Raw genomic sequence first — 17,693 nt, 5'->3', positions numbered from 1 at the left:
GTTGCTTAGTTTATTCAAGGCTCTAGATCTGGTTTCCTATTAGGCTGAGACTAGAATCGAGATCTTTTGTTTTTTTTTGAGACAGAGTCTTGCTCTGTCGCCCAGGCTGGAGCACAGTGGTGTGAACTCGGCTCGCTGCAACCTCTGCCTAGAATGTATTTTTATATATGTATGTCTGTCTTTGTAAATATATTTCCTAAAAGAAATATATATATATATATATATATATATATATATATCTCCTTAGTGCAGAAATACAATATTGCTTGATATCTCTCCACAATAGGAGAGAAAGAAAGTTGGAACTAAATGTAGAACAGAGTACACTACTCTTAAGTTTTTACATTAAAGGATTAAATCTTTAAACTCTCCTTTCAAAAAAAGTAAATTGGCTGGGCACGGTGGCTCATGCCTATAATCCCAGCACTTTGGCAGGCTGAGGTGGGTGGATCACCTGAGGTCAGGAGTTCGAGACCAGCCTGGCTAACATGGTGAAACCCCATTTCTACTAAAAATACAAAAAGTTAGCCAGGCGTGGTGGTGCGCGCCTGTAATCCCAGCTACTTGGGAGGCTGAGGCAGAAGAATTGCTTGAACCCAGGAGGTGGAGGTTGCAGTGAGCCCAGATCGCGCCATTGCACTCCAGTTTGGTCAACAAGAGTGAAACTTGGTCTCAAAAAAAAAGTAAATTGCTTCTTTGTTTAATTAATTTAACTGTTTTTATGAGGTCACCCAAATATTTCTCCCTGGCTAAATAAGAATTGATTTTTAATTATTGTAGAATATATTCGGAAAGTCTAAATGCAGATAACCAAAGGTGGCCATAGAAAACTTTAATAATAATCTCTGATTCTCTGAACTATTTTGATCCCCCCCCTTTTTTTTTTATTTCTTTTTGTCTTCTGGAGGTTCATCCTTTTGGCAGCAAAGTAGTGTTTTCATACTCTGTTTTAAGTTCTAGCCTTTGATCTGTATAGACTAATATGCTACTCTATAAATAATTAAATATATAAGTAATAAATTCTATATGAATCATAGAATATGCACGAATATATATCTCAAGCTGAAATACAATAATTATAAAGCTTAAATGATGGTAAATTTCTTTAAGTTTTGTGGATTAATCTGTTTTCTCAGAGTAATGAGCCTCATGAGACAATGCCAATTGCTGCCTTTGGACAGAAACAGCGGCCTTCTCGATTTTTTATGACCCCACCACGGTTACATTATACTCCTCCTCTCCAGTCACCAATTATGGTAAGTATATTTTAGAAATATTATCAATAATTTAATTGATTATTACGAAGGTGAACTATATTCTTAAGAAATACACATCTATTACAACTACAAAAGATACGCAGACTGTTTTGAATTGAAAATATTAAATAACATAAATAGTTGCTTCACCTCCAGAAATATTTTCCTTTTTATTGGATTTTAATATAATATTAATTATAACAGAATTTTCTGTTTTTCTAAAAGTAAGATACTTCCTGGCTGGGCGCAGTGGCCCACGCCTGTAATCCCAGCACTTTGGGAGGCCGAGGCAGGCAGATCATGAGGTCAGGAGTTTGAGACCAGCTGACCAACATGGTGAAATGCTATCTCTGCTAAAAATACAAAAATTAGCTGGGTATGGTGGTGCGCACCTGTAATCCCAGCTGCTTGGGAGGCTGAGGCAGGAGAATCACTTGAACCTAGGAGTCGGAGGTTGCAGTGAGCTGAGATCACATTTGGCAACAGAGCGAGACTCTGTTTAAAAAAATAAAATAAAAAAATAAGTTTCTTCCTCTGAATAGTCAATGATTAAATAATTCCCTTTTATTTCCACAGGATAATGATCCTTTATTGGGACAGTCGCCGTGGAGAAGTAAAATTTCTGGCTCTGACACTGAAACATTAGGTGGTTTTCCAGTAGAATTTCTTATCCAAGTGGTAAGAATTGTTCTGAGTATCTTGGCTCTTTGTTTAAAAACTCAATGTATTTTATGTTATTAAGGTTGAAAATTTTTCTAGGGCCGTGTAGGTTTATCACCGTGTAGGTTTTAAGAGGTACTATTTCCAACAAAGCCTAAAAATAAAAGTTATAAAAAAAAGAAAGGACTTACAGATCTTTTTCTTGAGCTTTGTCTTGTGTCTGAGTTCTTATTATTCTGCTATTTTAAGGGCTCAAACATTCTTGCATATGTTCTGTGAAATTCTGAATGTTTGGCTGTTAATAACTTGGGTAACTATGAAGGCTTTTATTTAGTAACCTCAGCATATTCTGCTATCATTAGTCAGTTCAACAGTTATGATGTCCTGGCTAGCTTATATGGTTAGAAGAAATTTTATTTCTTTTCAGAGACTAGAAACAGGTATTCACTTGCTAAGTACTTAGTGATTAGACACTGAGAAATCTAAGCCTAAACTGAAATAAGTATAAGTATTATATTGGAAAATTTTCCTTATAGCTGAACTCTTAAAAATGTAATGAGTTTGAAAATTAGATTAAATAAATTTTTTAGTTTGAATCATAGTCTAATAATGTATTGTTTCATTTCCTTTTTGGAAAATGAAAACTATTTTGGCTTGGGATAGATAGGATCTTTATTTTCATTTATTTATTTAGAGACTGACTCTCGCTCTGTTGCCCAGGCTGGAGTGCAGTGGGTCGATCTCGGCTCACTGCAACCTCCACCTTCCGGATTCAAGCTTTTCTCCTGCTTCAGCCTCCTGAGTAGCTGGGATTACAAGCATGCACCACTACGCCCAGCTAATTTTTTTGGTAATTTTAATAGAGATGGGGTTTCACTGGGCTGACCAGGCTGGTCTCCAACTCCTAACTTCACCTTGGCCTCCCAAAGTGCTGGGATTACAGGCGTGAGCCACCACACCCGGCCGATACGATCTTTATAAATAAAAATGTTTATAACATAATCCGTGAAAATATTCACAGTGTTCTTTTGCAGTTGATGTTATTTTGAGGAAAAGTCTTGTCAGTTGTGTGTCTGTGTATAGCATTCTGTGTTCCTCAATCACATTTTTTATTTAATATTTATTTATTTATTTATTTATTTATTTATTTATTTATGTTATTTGAGACAGAGTCTCACTCTGTCATCCAGGCTGGAGTGCAGTGGCACGATCTCAGCTCACTGTAGCCTCTACCTCCCGGGTTCCAGTGATTCTTCCACCTCAGCCTCCCAAGTAGCTGGGATTACAGGTGCATGCCACCACACCCAGCTAATTTTTTGTATTTTTGGTAGAGACGGGGATTCACCATGTTGGCCAGACTGGTCTCAAACTCCTGACCTCAAGTGATCTGCCCTTGGCCTTCCAAAGTGCTGGGATTACAGGCATGAGCCACTGTGCCTGGCCTATTTATTTTTTTGAGAGAAAGTATCACTCTGTTGTCCAAGCTGGAGTATAGTGGTGCCATTATAGCTCACTGCAGCCTTAACCTCCCAGTCTCAGGCAGTCCTCCCACCTCAGTCTCCCAAGTAGCTGAGACTATAGGCTAATATATTTTTTATTGGTTTTATAGAGATGGAGTCTCACTGTGTTACCTAGGCTGGTCTCGAACTCCTGGGCTCAAATGATCCTCCCACCTTGGCCTTCCAAAGTGCTAAGATTACAGACTTGAGTCACCATGCCCAGCCAATGATATATTGTTAGTTATCCTTGCAGTATAAAATTTCTCACACCTTTGGCTTCTTGAGGCAGATGAATATTTTTATATGAAAGATTGAAAATGTGATAAGAGCAAAGACTTATTCTTTTCACAAAGAAGACACTTGTTTTTAATTCTTTCTTTTAAATAGTAGAAGTAAAAACAAAGCTAATATGTTATATTTGAACAGGTGTTGTGTGTGTGAGTTTGAGAGAGATCCATAAGCAATGGGAGCCAGAAGCTAAGTACTACTACGCTATGTCTACATAGTGATATTTTTATCGATCCTTGTTATATTTGATTTTTGATTCAGTACACTTTTTTTTTTTTTTTTTTTTTTTTTTTTTTTTTCTGAGATGGAGTCTCGCTCTGCCGCCCAGGCTGGAGTGCAGTGGCCGGATCTCAGCTCACTGCAAGCTCCGCCTCCCGGGTTCCCGCCATTGTCCTGCCTCAGCCTCCCCAGTAGCTGGGACTACAGGCGCCCGCCACCTCGCCCGGCTAGTTTTTTTTTTTATTTTTTAGTAGAGACGGGGTTTCACCATGTTAGCCAGGATGGTCTCGATCTCCCGACCTCGTGATCCGCCCGTCTCGGCCTCCCAAAGTGCTGGGATTACAGGCTTGAGCCACCGCGCCCGGCCGATTCAGTACACTTTTTTCTTTAGAGAGGTTTTAGGTTCATAGCAAAATTGAGAAGAAGATACAGATATTTCCCATATACTTCCTGACCCCACACCTGTGTAGTCTCCCCCTATTATCTCCCACCAGAGTGGTATATTTGTTACAGTCATTACCTTCATTAACACATCATTTCACCTAAAGACCATAGTTCACATTAATGTGTTTAAGGGTGTGGAACATTTTAAGAGTTTTGACAAATGTATAATATCATGTATCTACCATTATGTATCATATAGAGTAGTTTCGCTGCCCTAAAAATCTTCTGTGTTTCACCTTTTTTTTTTTTTTTTTTTTTTGAGACGGAGTCTCGCTCTGTCGCCCAGGCTGGAGTGCAGTGGCGCGATCTCGGCTCACTGCAAGCTCCGCCTCCCGGGTTCACGCCATTCTCCTGCCTCAGCCTCCCGAGTAGCTGGGACTACAGGCGCCCACAACCGCGCCCGGCTAATTTTTTTGTATTTTTAGTAGAGACGGGGTTTCACCGTGGTCTCGATCTCCTGACCTTGTGATCCGCCCGCGTCGGCCTCCCAAAGCGCTGGGATTACAGGCATGAGCCACCGCGCCCGGCCTGTGTTTCACCTTTTTATCCCTTCCCCTGAGCCCCTGGAAATCACTGATCTTTTTACTGTTTTCATAGTTTTGTCTTTTGCAGACTGTCATATATTTGAAGTCATACGGTATATAACCTTTTTATATTGGTTTCTTTCACTTACTAGTATACATTTAAGTTTCTTTCATGTCTTTTCATGGCTTGATAGCTCATTTCTTTTTAGCATTGGATAATATTACATTGTTGGGATGTACCACAGTTCATTTACTCATTGACAAACTGAAAGGCATCTTGGTTGCTTTCGAATTTTGGCAATTACGAATAAAGGTGCCATAAACATCTGTGTGCAGGTTTTTGTGTAGCCGTAAGTTTTCAGCTCCTTTGGGTAAATACCAAGGAGTGTAATTGCTGGATCATATGGTAAGAGTATGCTTAGTTATATAAGAAACTGACAAGCTGTGTTCTAAAGTGGCTGTACCATTTTGCATTCCATCAGCAGTGAATGGGATTTCCTGTTGCACCACATCCTCATCAGCATTTGGTATTGTCAGTGTTCTGGATTTTGGCAATTCTAATAGGTTTGTTGTGGTATCTTATTATTTAAATTTGCATTTCCCTGATGACATATACATTTCATCATTGAGCATCTTTTCATATGCTTATCTGCCATTTGTATATCTTCTTTGGTGAGGTGTCTGTTAAGATCCTTGGCTCATTTTTTAATCCAATTGTTTGTTTTCGTATTGTTGGGTTTTAAGAGTTCTTTGTATATTTTGGAAAGCAGTTCCTTATCAGATGTATATTTTACAAATATTTTCTCCCAGTCTGTGGCTTGTCTTTTCATTCTCTTTACATCTTTAACCAAACAGAAGTCTTTAATTTTAATGAAGGTCAGCTCATCATTTCATTCTTTCATGGATCATGCCTTTGGTGTCATATTTAAAGTGTTGTCGTAAAACCAAAGTCATCTAGATTTTTTTTCCTGTGTTACTTTCTAGGAGTTTTATAGTTTTGGATTTTACATCTATGTTTGTGATTCTCTCTGTGAAAGGTGTAAGGTTTTTCTCTAGATTCTTTTTTTGTTTTGTTTTGTATGTGAGTGTCCAGTTGTTGCAGCACCATTCATTGAAAAGACTGACTTTTCTCCACTGTTGCCCATTTGTTGAAGATAATTGATTATGTGGATTTATTTCTGGGCTCTCTATTCTGTTCCATTGATCTATTTTATTTTATTCTTTGCCACTACCACGCTGTCTTGGTTACTGTAGCTTTATAGTATGTTTCAAAGTTGAATAGCATCAGCCATGCAACTTTGTTCTTCTTCAATATTGTGTTGGCTATAGTAGGTCTTTTGCCTTTCTTTTTTTTTTTTTTTTTTTTTTTTTTTTTTTTGAGACGGAGTCTCGCTCTGTCGCCCAGGCTGGAGTGCAGTGGCCGGATCTCAGCTCACTGCAAGCTCCGCCTCCCGGGTTCACGCCATTCTCCTGCCTCAGCCTCCTGAGTAGCTGGGACTATAGGCGCCCGCCACCTCGCCCGGCTAGTTTTTTGTATTTTTTAGTAGAGACGGGGTTTCACCGTGTTAGCCAGGGATGGTCTCGATCTCCTGACCTCGTGATCCGCCCGTCTCGGCCTCCCAAAGTGCTGGGATTACAGGCGTGAGCCACCGCGCCCGGCCTTGCCTTTCAATATAGACTTTAGAATCATTTTGTCAAATCCATAAAACAACTTGCCGGGATTTTGACTTGTATCGCATTGAATTTATAGATCAAGTTGAGAAGAACTAGTATCTTGACAGTGTTGTGTCTTCTTATCCATGAACATGAAATATCTCTTATTTAGTTCTTTGATTTCTTTCATCAGAGTTTTGCTCATATAGATCTTGTACATATTTGTTAGATTTATACTTAAGTATTTCATTTTGGGAGTATTAAGGTAAATGATACTGTGCTATATTTTTAATTTCATATCATACTTGTTTATTGTTGGTATATGACAAAGCAGTTGACTTTTGTATGTTAACTTTGTATCCTGCAACTTTGCTGTAGTCACTTATTAGTTCCAGGGATTTTTTTTTTTTTTTTTTTTTGTCAGTTCTTTCAGATTGTCTACATAGGCAGTCGTGTCACCCGCCTAAAACAGACATTTTTTTTTTTTATTCCCAATTCTACCTTTTATTCCTCTTTCTTGTCTTACTGCATTAGCTAGGACTTCCAGTATGATGTTGAAAAGAGTGATAAGAGAGGACATCGTTGCCTTATTCCTGATCTTAGTGGGAAAACTTCTAGTTTCTCACCATTAAATATGATATTTGACATGGGGTTTTTTTGTAGATTTTTTTTTTTTGTTTATCAGGTTGGGAAAGTTGTCTATTCCTAGTTTACTGAGAGTTTTTATCATGAATGAGTGTTGAATTTTGTCAAATACTTTGCCTCTATCAATCTGATCATACGATTTTTCTTCTTTAGCCTACCGATGTGATGGATTATATTAATTAATTTTCTTTTTTTTTTTTCCTTTTTTTTTTTTTTTAGATGGAGTCTTGCTCTGTTGTCCAGGCTGGAATGCAGTGGCACGATTTCGGCTCACTGCAACCTCCACCTCCCAGGTTCAAGCATTCTCCTGCCTCGGCCTCCTGGGTAGCTGGGACTACAGGCACATGCCACCACGCCTGGGTAACTTTTTAGTAGAGACAGGGTTTCACTGTGTTGGCCAGGCTGGTCTTGAACTCCTGACCTCAAATCATCTACCCACCACAGCCTCCCAAAATGCTGGGATTACAGGCGTGAGCCACCACGCCTGACTTATATTAATTAATTTTCAAATGTTGAATCAGCCTTGCATACTTCAGATAAATCTCACTTGGGGCCAGGTGCGGTGGCTCACACCTGTAGTCCCAGCACTTTGGGAGGCCAAGGCAGGTGGATCACGAGGTCAGGAGATCGAGACCATCCTGGCTAACATGGTGAAATCCCGTCTCTACTAAAAGTACAAAAAAATTAGCTGGGTGTGGTGGTGGGCACCTGTGGTCCCAGTTACTTGGGAGGCTGAGACGGGAGACTGGCGTGAACCCAGGAGGCAGAGCTTGCAGTGAGCCGAGTTCACGCCACTGCACTCCAGCCTGGGCGACAGAGCAAGACTCTGTCTCAAAAAAAAAAAAAAAAAAAAAAGTCTCACTTGGCTGTGATCTTAAATCCTTGTATACATCATTGGATTCAATTTGCTAATATTTTATTGAGGATTTTTGCTTCTGTGTTTATGAGAGATACTGATCTATAGTTTTTTTCTTTTCATGTTTGGACAGGGGATCTATGTTGCCCAGGCTGGGCTAAGACTCCCAGGTTCAAGTGATTCTCCCACTTCAGCCTCCCAGTAGCTAGGACTATGAGTACATTCCATTATGCATGGCTTGTTGTTGTCTTTCACAGTGTCTTTGTCAGATTTTGGTATTAAGGTAATGCTAACCTTGGAGAATGAGTTAGGAAGTATTTTCTCTGCTTCTATCCTCTAAAACATTACAGAGGTTGGGTATAATTTCTTCCTCAAATGTTTAGTAGAATTCCTCAGTGAACCCATCTGGGCCTGGTGCTTTCTGTTTTGGAAGGTTATTAATTATTGACTCAATTTATTTAATAGATATAAACCTATTCAGAGCCTTCCACTTTTTTCTTGTGCGAGTTTTAGAAATTTCAAGGAGTTTGTTCATTTTTTTTTTTTAGGTTATAAAAAAATATATATATATATATATATATGGGCATATAGTTGTTTATAGTATTCTTTTATTATCTTTTTAAAGTCCATAGGATCTGTAATGAGGCCCCTTTTTCATTTCTGAAATTAATAATTTGTGTCCTCTTTTTTCTTAGCCTAGCTAGAGGCTTATCAATATCATTGATCTTTTTAAAGAACCAACTTTTGGTTTTGTTGATTTTTTTCTCTTAATTTCCTATTTTTAATTTTATTGATTTCTGCTCTAATTTATAATACTCTGCTTACTTTGCTTTTTTTTTTTTTTTTTTTTTTTTTTAGTTTCCTAAGGTGGAAGCTTAAATTACTGATTTTAGATCTTCTTTACTAATAAATGCATTCGATACTACAAATTTCCCACTAAGTGCTGCTTTGACTGCATCACACAAATTTTGACAATTTGTCTCTTTATTTTTATCTAGTTCAGAATATTTTTCCATTTCTTCTTTTAGATTGCTTTTTTGACTCATGTATTATTTAGACATATCTTCAGATTTTACAGCTTTCTTTGTTATTGATTTCTGGTAGAAGTTCATTGTGGTGTAAGAGCATACATTGTATGATTTCTATTCTTTTAATTTTGTTAAGGTATGTTTCATGGCCCAGAATGAGATCTTCATGAATTTTCTGTACAACCCTGAGTAGAAAGTATATTCTGCAGTTGCTGGATGAAGTAGTCTATAGATACCAATTATATCCAGTTAATTGATGATATTGTTGAGTTTATGTCCTTGCTGATTTTCTGCTCGTTGGATCTGTTCATTTCTGATGGGGGGTATCCAAATCTCCAACTGGTGGATTGATCTATTTGTCAGTAGTTAATGTATTTTGCCTCATGTTTTGATGTTCTGTTATTAGGCACATAAATATTAAGTATTGTTGGCCGGGTGCAGTGGCTCACGCCTGTAATCCCAGCCCTTTGGGAAGCTTAGGCGGGCAGATCACTTGAGGTCAGGAGTTCGAGACCAGCCTGGCCAACATGGTGAAACCCCATCTTTACTAAAAATACAAAATTAACCAGGTTTAGTGGCAGATACCTGTAATCCCAGCTACTCGGGAGACTGAGACAGAATTGCTTGAACCTGGGAGGCGGAGGTTGCAGTGAGCTGATGTTGCACCACTGCACTCCGGCCTGGGTGACAGAGCAAGAATCTGTCTCAAAAAAAAAAAAAAAAAACCAGAAAAAATATTATGTCTTCTTGGAACATTGACCCCTTTTTCATTATGTAATGCCCCTTTTTATTCCTGACGCCTTTTCTTGCTCTGGAGTCTACTTTGTCTGAAATTAATATAACTCCTCCTCCTTTCTTTTGATTAGTGTTAGCATGGCATATTCTTTATCCATTTACTTTTTTTTTTTTTTTTTTTTTTTGAGACGAAGTCTTGCTCTGTCGCCCAGGCAACCTCTGCCTCCTAGGTTCAAGCAAGTCTCATGCCTCAACCTCCCGAGTAGCTAGGATTACGTGTCCACCACACCTGGCTAATATTTGTATTTTTAGTAGAGACAGGTTTTTTCACCATCTTGGCCAGGCTGGTCCAGAACTTCTGACCACGAGAAATGTGCCTGCCTCAGCCTCCCAAAGTGCTGGGATTACAGGTGTCAGCCACTGAGCCTAGCCCTGTTTTTTTTGTTTGTTTGTTTGTTTTTTGTTTTTGAGAACAGGGTCTCCCTCTGTAGCCTAGGCTGGAGTGCAGTGGCTCACTACAGCCTCAACCTCCTGGGCTTAAGAAATCCTCCCACCTCAGCCTCCCAAGTAGCTGGGACTACAGGCATAAGCCACCACACCTGCTAATTTTTGTATTTTTTGTATGGACATGGGGTGTCAGTGTACCCTAGGCTGGTCTTGAACTCCTTGGCTCGAGCAATGGGACCCACCTCGGCCTCCCAAAGTACTGGGATTATAGGGGTGAGCCACCACACCTGGCCTTCATCCATTTACTTTTAATCTATCTGTGTCTTTATGTTTAAAGTAGATTTCAAAGTGATTATTGATATAATTGGATTATCATACAGTAATATCTGTCATATTTATTACTATTTTCTATTCGTTGCTTATATTCTTTATTTCTATTTTTATATTCCACTCTTTTTTTTGCCTTTTATGGTTTAATTTATGTAATTCCATTTTTCTCTGCTTTTTTAGCATATAGGTTATACTTTTTTCTTTTAACTTTCTTTAATGGTTGCTCTAGAGTTTACATTATAAGCTTTTTTACAACTAATCCACATCCACTTTCAAATAACCCTGTACAGCTTCATGGGTAGTATTAGTACCTGATAATAACAAAATAATCCTAATTAATCCCTCCTTTCCTTTGTATCATTGCTGTCATTATTTTATTTATACCTAAGCATGCATAAGCATATATACACATAATCATACATAATCAAATATGCTGTTGCTGTTATTATTTTGAGCAAACTGTTATCTGTTGGAACAATTAGGAATAAGGAAAATAAAAGTTTGTATTTTACCTTCAATGTATTCTTTCTTTGATACACTTCCTTTATTTATATATGAATTTCTGACATGTATCATTTTCTTTTTCTCTAAAGAACATCATTTAACATTTCTGGCCGGGCATGGTGGTTCACGCCTGTTGTCCTAGCACTTTGGGAGGCTGAGGTGGGTAGATCACTTGAGGTCAGGAGTTCAAGACCAGCCTGGCCAACATGGTGAAACCCCATCTCTGCTAAAAATACAAAAATTAGCCGGGCATGGTGGCGCTTATAGTCTCAGCTGCTTGGGAGGCTGAGGCATGAGAATCGCTTGGACCTGGGAGGTGGAGGTTTTAGGGAGCCAAGATCACTCCATTGCACTCCAGCCTGAGCAAGAGAGCAAGATTCCATCTCAAAAAGAAAAAAAAAACATTTCTTATAAGGCAGTCCTACTAGTGACAGATTTTCTCAAGTTTCTTTCTCTGAGAAAGTCTTTATTTTTCTTTCACTTAAAAAATTTTTGTTTTATTGGCCGGGCATGGTGGCTAACGCCTGTAATCCCAGCACTTTGGGAGGTTGAGGCGGGTGAATCATGAGGTCAGGAGATCGAGACCATCCTGGCTAACACGGTGAAGCCCCGTCTCTACTAAAATTACAAAAAATAAGCTGGGCATGGTGGCAGGCGCCTGTAGTCCCAGCTACTCGGGAGGCTGAGGCAGGAGAATGTCGTGAACCTGGGAGGTAGGGCTTGCAATGAGCCAAGATTGTGCCACTGCACTCCCACCTGGGCAACAGAGCAAGACTCCGTCTCAAAAAAATAAAAAAATAAAAAAATTATTTTATTTTATTTATTATTGTAGAGATGAGGTCTAGCTGTGTTTCTCAGGCTGCTCCAGAACTCCTGGGCTTAAGCAGTCCTCCCTCTTGGCCTTCCAAAGTGCTGAGATTATAGGCGTGAGCTATGATGCCCAGTCCTGTTTTACTTTTGAATGATAATTTCATAGGGTGCAGGGGTTTAGATTGCCAGATTTTTTTTCTCAACACAAGACATTTCACTCCAGTCTCCTCTTGCTTGCCTGGTTTCTAAGAAGTCAGATGAAATTCTTATCTTTGCTCCTCTATCGGCAAAGTCTTTTCTTTCAGGATTTTTTTTTTCCTTTTTTTTCGTATGTAGAGATGGGGTTTTGCCATGTTGCCCAGACTGGTCTCGAACTGCTGGGCTCAAGCAATCTGCCCGCCTCAGCCTCCCAAAGTGCTGGTATTACAGGTGTGAGCCACCATAGCTGAACCAGAATTTTTCTTTGTCTTGGATTTTCTGTGGTTTGAATATGATAGGTGTAAATCTAGAGGTTTTTGTGGCATTTTCTCTGCTTGGTATGCTCTGAGCTTCTTAGATCTTTGGTTTGGTATTTGACATTAAATTAGGGAAACTCTCATTCATTATATTTCAGATAGTTCTTCCTTTTTTTCTCTCTTTCCTCTCCTTCTTGTATTTCCATTAATGCATAAAGTTACACCTTTTGTAGCTGTCCCACAATCCTTGGACATTCTGTGCTGACTTTTTCAGTCTTTGTTCTCTTTGTTTTTTAGTTTTGGAAGTTCCTATTAATATATCCTCTTCTGAGATAACTGTTGTGGAAGGAAAAAAAAAGAAAAATAAATAATATATCCTCAAGCTCAAGAAATTTTCATCTCTCTGCTTGCATTGCCCATCTGTTCTTGCATGCTATTTTATCCATTAGAGGCCTTAGCTTATTACTCATAGTTCTTTAAAATTTCAGCATCCCTGCCATATCTAAGGCTGGTTTTTATGCTTGCTTTGTCTCTTCAAACTATGTTTTTTGCCTCTTTTCGTACCTTGTAATTTTTTCTTAATTGCCAAACAAGATATACTATGTAAAAGGAACTGTGTCAGCCTGAGCTTCTAGACTGTGAACTTCACAAATGCACCTCAGTTTTTCCTCCTCTTAGGTGGCACGGGGTGGCTAGAGTGGGCTGGGATTGGGTTTTTCTCTTGCCCCAGGTCAGCTAGCCTCTGATAAAACCCTAGCATGTTAGCTTCTGGTTAAATACTTTTTCCTGAGGTCAGGCCTTGCTAAGAAGAACAGAATGCTCCATTTTAATTCAAAATTGTTAGTTTTCTCTTCCCCTTGCAGGAAACAAGAGGGTGTATTTCTGCAGTATTCACTAAGAAACAGATTAAGCCCCTGGAAGTAAAACTCACAAAAGGATGCTTTTCAAAAAACCCTCATAACTGGGTCCCATTGAGTAAATGCTTAATGGTCAGACTTGCCCGCACCTACCACATAAATTACAGTTCCGTTTTTCCTACCCCAGCACTGGTTCCTAGAGGTTTTTGCTCACATGTTTCTGCTCCAGTAAATTGTGATTTCTACATATTTGCCTTTCATTCTTTCTAATTTTGTGGACAGTTTGCCTTGGCCCTCAATTCTCTTAGAGATCTAAGAAGTGTCGTTGATTTTTTAAGTATGTTCAGTTTTTTACCTGGTGTTAGGATGGAGTAGCATCTTCCAAGCTTCGTATATCCCAGGCTGTAAACTGAAAGTCTATGTATTTGATTTTAGTACTTAATTTAAAATTTATAATCTATATGTAAAGCCTAGTTAAAACACTATTTCCACTATTATTTTAAGATATTTAAGAGGTAAAAATAAAAATTATTTTATGTCCTTACCTTTTATAGTATGTGAGGTTTTATAAAACTCAGTTTTGCTCTTAAGTGTTGAAGTTGATATTTTGATTTTTTGCTGTTCCAAATATATTTTTTCTTATGACAAAAGACACGTTAAAAATGTTTTGCTGCCAGGCACAGTGGCTCACACCTGCAATCCCAGCACTTTGGGCGGCCAAGCTGGGAGGATTGGGAGTCTAGGAGTTCAAGACAAGCCTGGGCAACATAGACAAGGATTGAGTCTAGGAGTTGACAACAAGCCTGGGCAACATAGTGAGACCCCCATCTCTACAAAAAATACAAAAATTAGCCAGGTGTGGTGGCACGCCCCTGTAGTCCCAGCTACTCGGGAGTCTGAGGTGGGAAGATCACTTGAGCCCAGGAGGTTGAGGCTGCAGTGAGCCATGATCACGCTACTGCACTCAGCCTGGATAGCTATAAGCTACCACACCCGACCTTATTCTTTCTTTCTTTCTTTTTTTTTTTTTTTTCTTTTTTGAGACAGAGTCTTGCTCTGTTGCCCAGGCTAGAACGCAGCAGTCATGTGATCTTGGCTTCACCTCCCAGGTTCAAGCAACCCTCATGCCTCAGGCTCCCGAGTATCTGGGACTACAGGCTCGAGCCACCATGCCTGCCTAATTTTTGTATTTTTAGTAGAGATGAGGTTTTACCATCTTGGCCAGGCTGGTCTTGAACTCCTGACCTCAGGTGATCCATCAGCCTCAGCCTCCCAAAGTGCTGGGATTACATACAGGCATAAGCCACCATGCCAGGCCAAAAAAGGGTTATCTCTTAGAAATAAATAATAAGGGCTGGGCGTGGTGGCTCATGCCTGTAATCCCAGCACTTTGGGAGGCCAAGGCAGGTGGATCACCTGAGGTCAGGAGTTTGAGACCAATCTGGCCAACATGGTGAAACCCCATTACAGGCGGATTTCTTTTTTTTAAGAAACATAACTACACTATCTATTACATCTATAAAAACTTAAATGTCAATATCAAATATCCAGTTGGTATTCAGATTTTTCAGTTGTTTTTTAAATGTTGAGTGCCTTTTTTCTCCATTCAGCTTATTGAAGAAACTGGATCCATACAGTCTCCCATAGTCTCAGTTTTTCTGACTAAATCCTTGTGGGATTATTTAACTTGTTCTTTGTATTTTATGTAAATTGAAAATTATATCTAGAGGTTTGATTGGATTTAGGTTTTTTGATTGGCTGTTTGTTTTCATGTGACTACTTTTACAGGTGGTTTTGTGTTCTTTTGATAGGAGGCATTTATTTATTTATTTATTTATTTATTTATTTATTTTGAGATGGGGTCTTGCTCTGTTGCCCAGGCTGGAGTCCAGTGGCATGATTTCAGCTCACTGCATCCTTCACCTCCCAGGCTCAAGAAGTTTTCCCACCTCAGCCTCCTGAGTAACTGGGACTACAGATGTAAACCACTAAACCCGGCTAATTTTGTTTATTTTTTGTGGAGATAAGATCTCAAACTCCTGGACTCACGATCCCAGCTACTTGGGAAGCTGAGGCTGGTCACAAACTCTTGGGCTCAAGTGGTCTTCCCGCCTTGGCCTCCCAATGTACTGGGATTACAGGTGTGAGCCACTGTATCTCTGACCTATTTATTTTTTAACATTAGCTGCCATTGATTATCAATGCTTAGATCCATTCATTCAATAAGATTTCAAAATGGCTCTCACTCTGTCATTTATTCTTCCTAAGTATCATTGTAAACTCATGGATTTTAACATTTGGCTTTAGTTTGTTACCGTTATTATTCTTACTGGTCTACAAATTTCCCTATTTTGGACCAGTGAACAAGCTTGTTCAAATTGACTCCTTAGTCCTTTTGACATGTCCTCATTACAATGGATTTTTAAAAAAATATTTGCTTGTCAGTTTAATCAGATATATAAAATACAGTGCTATGAGGCTGAGTGTGGTGACTCATGTCTGTAATCCCAGCACTTTGGGAAGCCAAGGTGGGCAGATCACTGGAGGTCAGGAGTTCGAGACCAGCCTGGCCAACATGGTGAAACCCCGTCTCTACTAAAAATACAAAAATGGCCGGGTGCCCTGGTTCACACCTGTAATCCCAGCACTTTGAGAGGCCAAGGTGAGTGGATCATCTGAGGTCAGGAGTTCAAGACCAGCCTGGCCAACATGGCAAAACCTTGTCTCTATTAAAAATACAAAAATTCGTCGGGCATGTTGGTGGGTGTCTGTAATCCCAGCTACTCGGGAGGCTGAGGCAGGAGAATTGCTTGAGCCTGGGAGGCGGAGGTTGCAGTGAGCTGAGATCACGCCATTGCATTCCAACCTGGGCAATAGAGCAAGAGTCCATCTCAAAAAAAAAAATACAAAAATTAGCCAGGTGTGGTTGTGTGTGCCTGTAATCCCTGCTGCTCGGGAGGCTGAGGCGAGAATTGCTTGAACTGGGAGGCAGAGGTTGCAGTGAGCCAAGACTGTGCCACTGCCCTCCAGCCTGGGTGACAGAGTGAGACTCTATCTCAGAAAAAAAAAAAATGCTATGATATATATATATGTATGTATGTATGTATGTGTTGAAACACTAAAATCTATTGCTAAAATATCTTACTAAAAAATTGGAAATTTAATGTCTAACCAATATACTTAAATGCCTCTGTTTATTCTAAAATATTTCTTCTTTTTTTGCAGACCCGATTATCAAAAATTCTCATGATTAAAAAGGAACATATCAAGAAATTAAGGGAAATGAACACAGACGCAGAAAAACTGGTAAGAATTTGTTTCTCTTTTTTTTCCTTCATTTGCTTGTCTAATTTTAAAATGGTGAGACCATCTATATCTATTGATTTAAAAATATCTATGGGAGGAAACATTCAGATAAATACTATTTTTAAATCCTCATTTGCATGAGGTTGTTCACACCTGTAGTCCACCTTCTTGGGAGGCTGAAGCAAAGGGATTGCTTGAGTCTAGAGTCAGAGACTGCAGTGAGCTATGATTCTACCCCTACACTCTAGCCTGGGTGATAACAAGACCCTATCTCAGTAAATGAATGAATACAGGAATAAATACATACATACATACATAAAAAAGTAAATATTCATTGCTATCACTATCTCTTGTTATACTGAACATATGCTAAGTAAACTGGCAATGCATTGCCCCAGACCTCATTATGCCATTGACTGTACAGTCGAATAGGATTAATGAGTATATTAGGTTCTTTGAACAGTTTACATGAGTCTGGAATTGCTCAGACAGATACCTGTGACCAAGGAAGTTGTAATGACAGGTTATAAAAAATGTTTCAGAATAAGTAAGTCAGGAAATATCTGTGTTGTCATCTTTAGGTTATCTTGACAACATTTATATCCTAATAATCTAATGAGTTCAAAAAATGAGAGCCAATTTTATTTATAAGAGAATTACCAGAAGTCTTTTTTTTTTTTTCTGAGATGGAGTTTTGCTCTTGTCTCCCAGGCTGGAGTACAGTGGCACAATCTCGACTCACTGCAGCCTCCGCCACCTGGGTTCAAGTGATTCTCCTGCCTCAGCCTCCCAAGTAGCTAGGATTACAGGCACACACCATCACAACCAGCTAATTTTTGTATTTTTAGTAGAGACAGGGTTTTGCCATGTTGGCCAGGCTGGTCTCGAACTCCTGACCTCAGGTGGTCCACCCACCTCGGCCTCCCAAGTGCTGGGATTACAGGTGTGAGCCACAGCGCCCAGCCAGCCACAGCACCCGGCCCAGAGTTTTTTTAAAAAGCTGTTTATGTAGACACTATTCACTAGGAAAGTCTTTGAATTGTAATGAAATTCACATCTTGCTTAAGGGTATGTAGGATGGCAAATAGGTTTTATCTCATGTACCATCTCCAGTTTATTGAAAATGACTGTATAGAAGTCTGAAAGGGAGGGCTCAGTGACTGTGCTCAGGGGGCAA

General features: G+C 39.3%; 1 protein-coding gene across 3 annotated transcripts in view; it reads left to right on the top strand.

Moving 5' to 3' along the window:
* LIN9 (lin-9 DREAM MuvB core complex component) overlaps nt 1-17,693 on the top strand; it is an 88,690-nt gene that overhangs the window by 41,242 nt on the left and 29,755 nt on the right. For all 3 annotated transcript variants that reach the window (XM_077938773.1, XM_015115129.3, XM_028826173.2), the window contains 3 exons: nt 1,137-1,256; nt 1,833-1,934; nt 16,436-16,516. In XM_077938773.1, coding sequence (XP_077794899.1) covers nt 1,137-1,256; nt 1,833-1,934; nt 16,436-16,516 — 303 coding nt within the window. The remainder of the gene's footprint in view (nt 1-1,136; nt 1,257-1,832; nt 1,935-16,435; nt 16,517-17,693) is intronic.

The sequence above is a fragment of the Macaca mulatta genome, chromosome 1, assembly GCF_049350105.2.
Source record: "Macaca mulatta isolate MMU2019108-1 chromosome 1, T2T-MMU8v2.0, whole genome shotgun sequence".
NCBI lineage: Eukaryota > Metazoa > Chordata > Mammalia > Primates > Cercopithecidae > Macaca > Macaca mulatta.
Note: the sequence above shows the minus strand (reverse complement) of the source record. Positions and strands in the feature narration are given on the sequence as shown.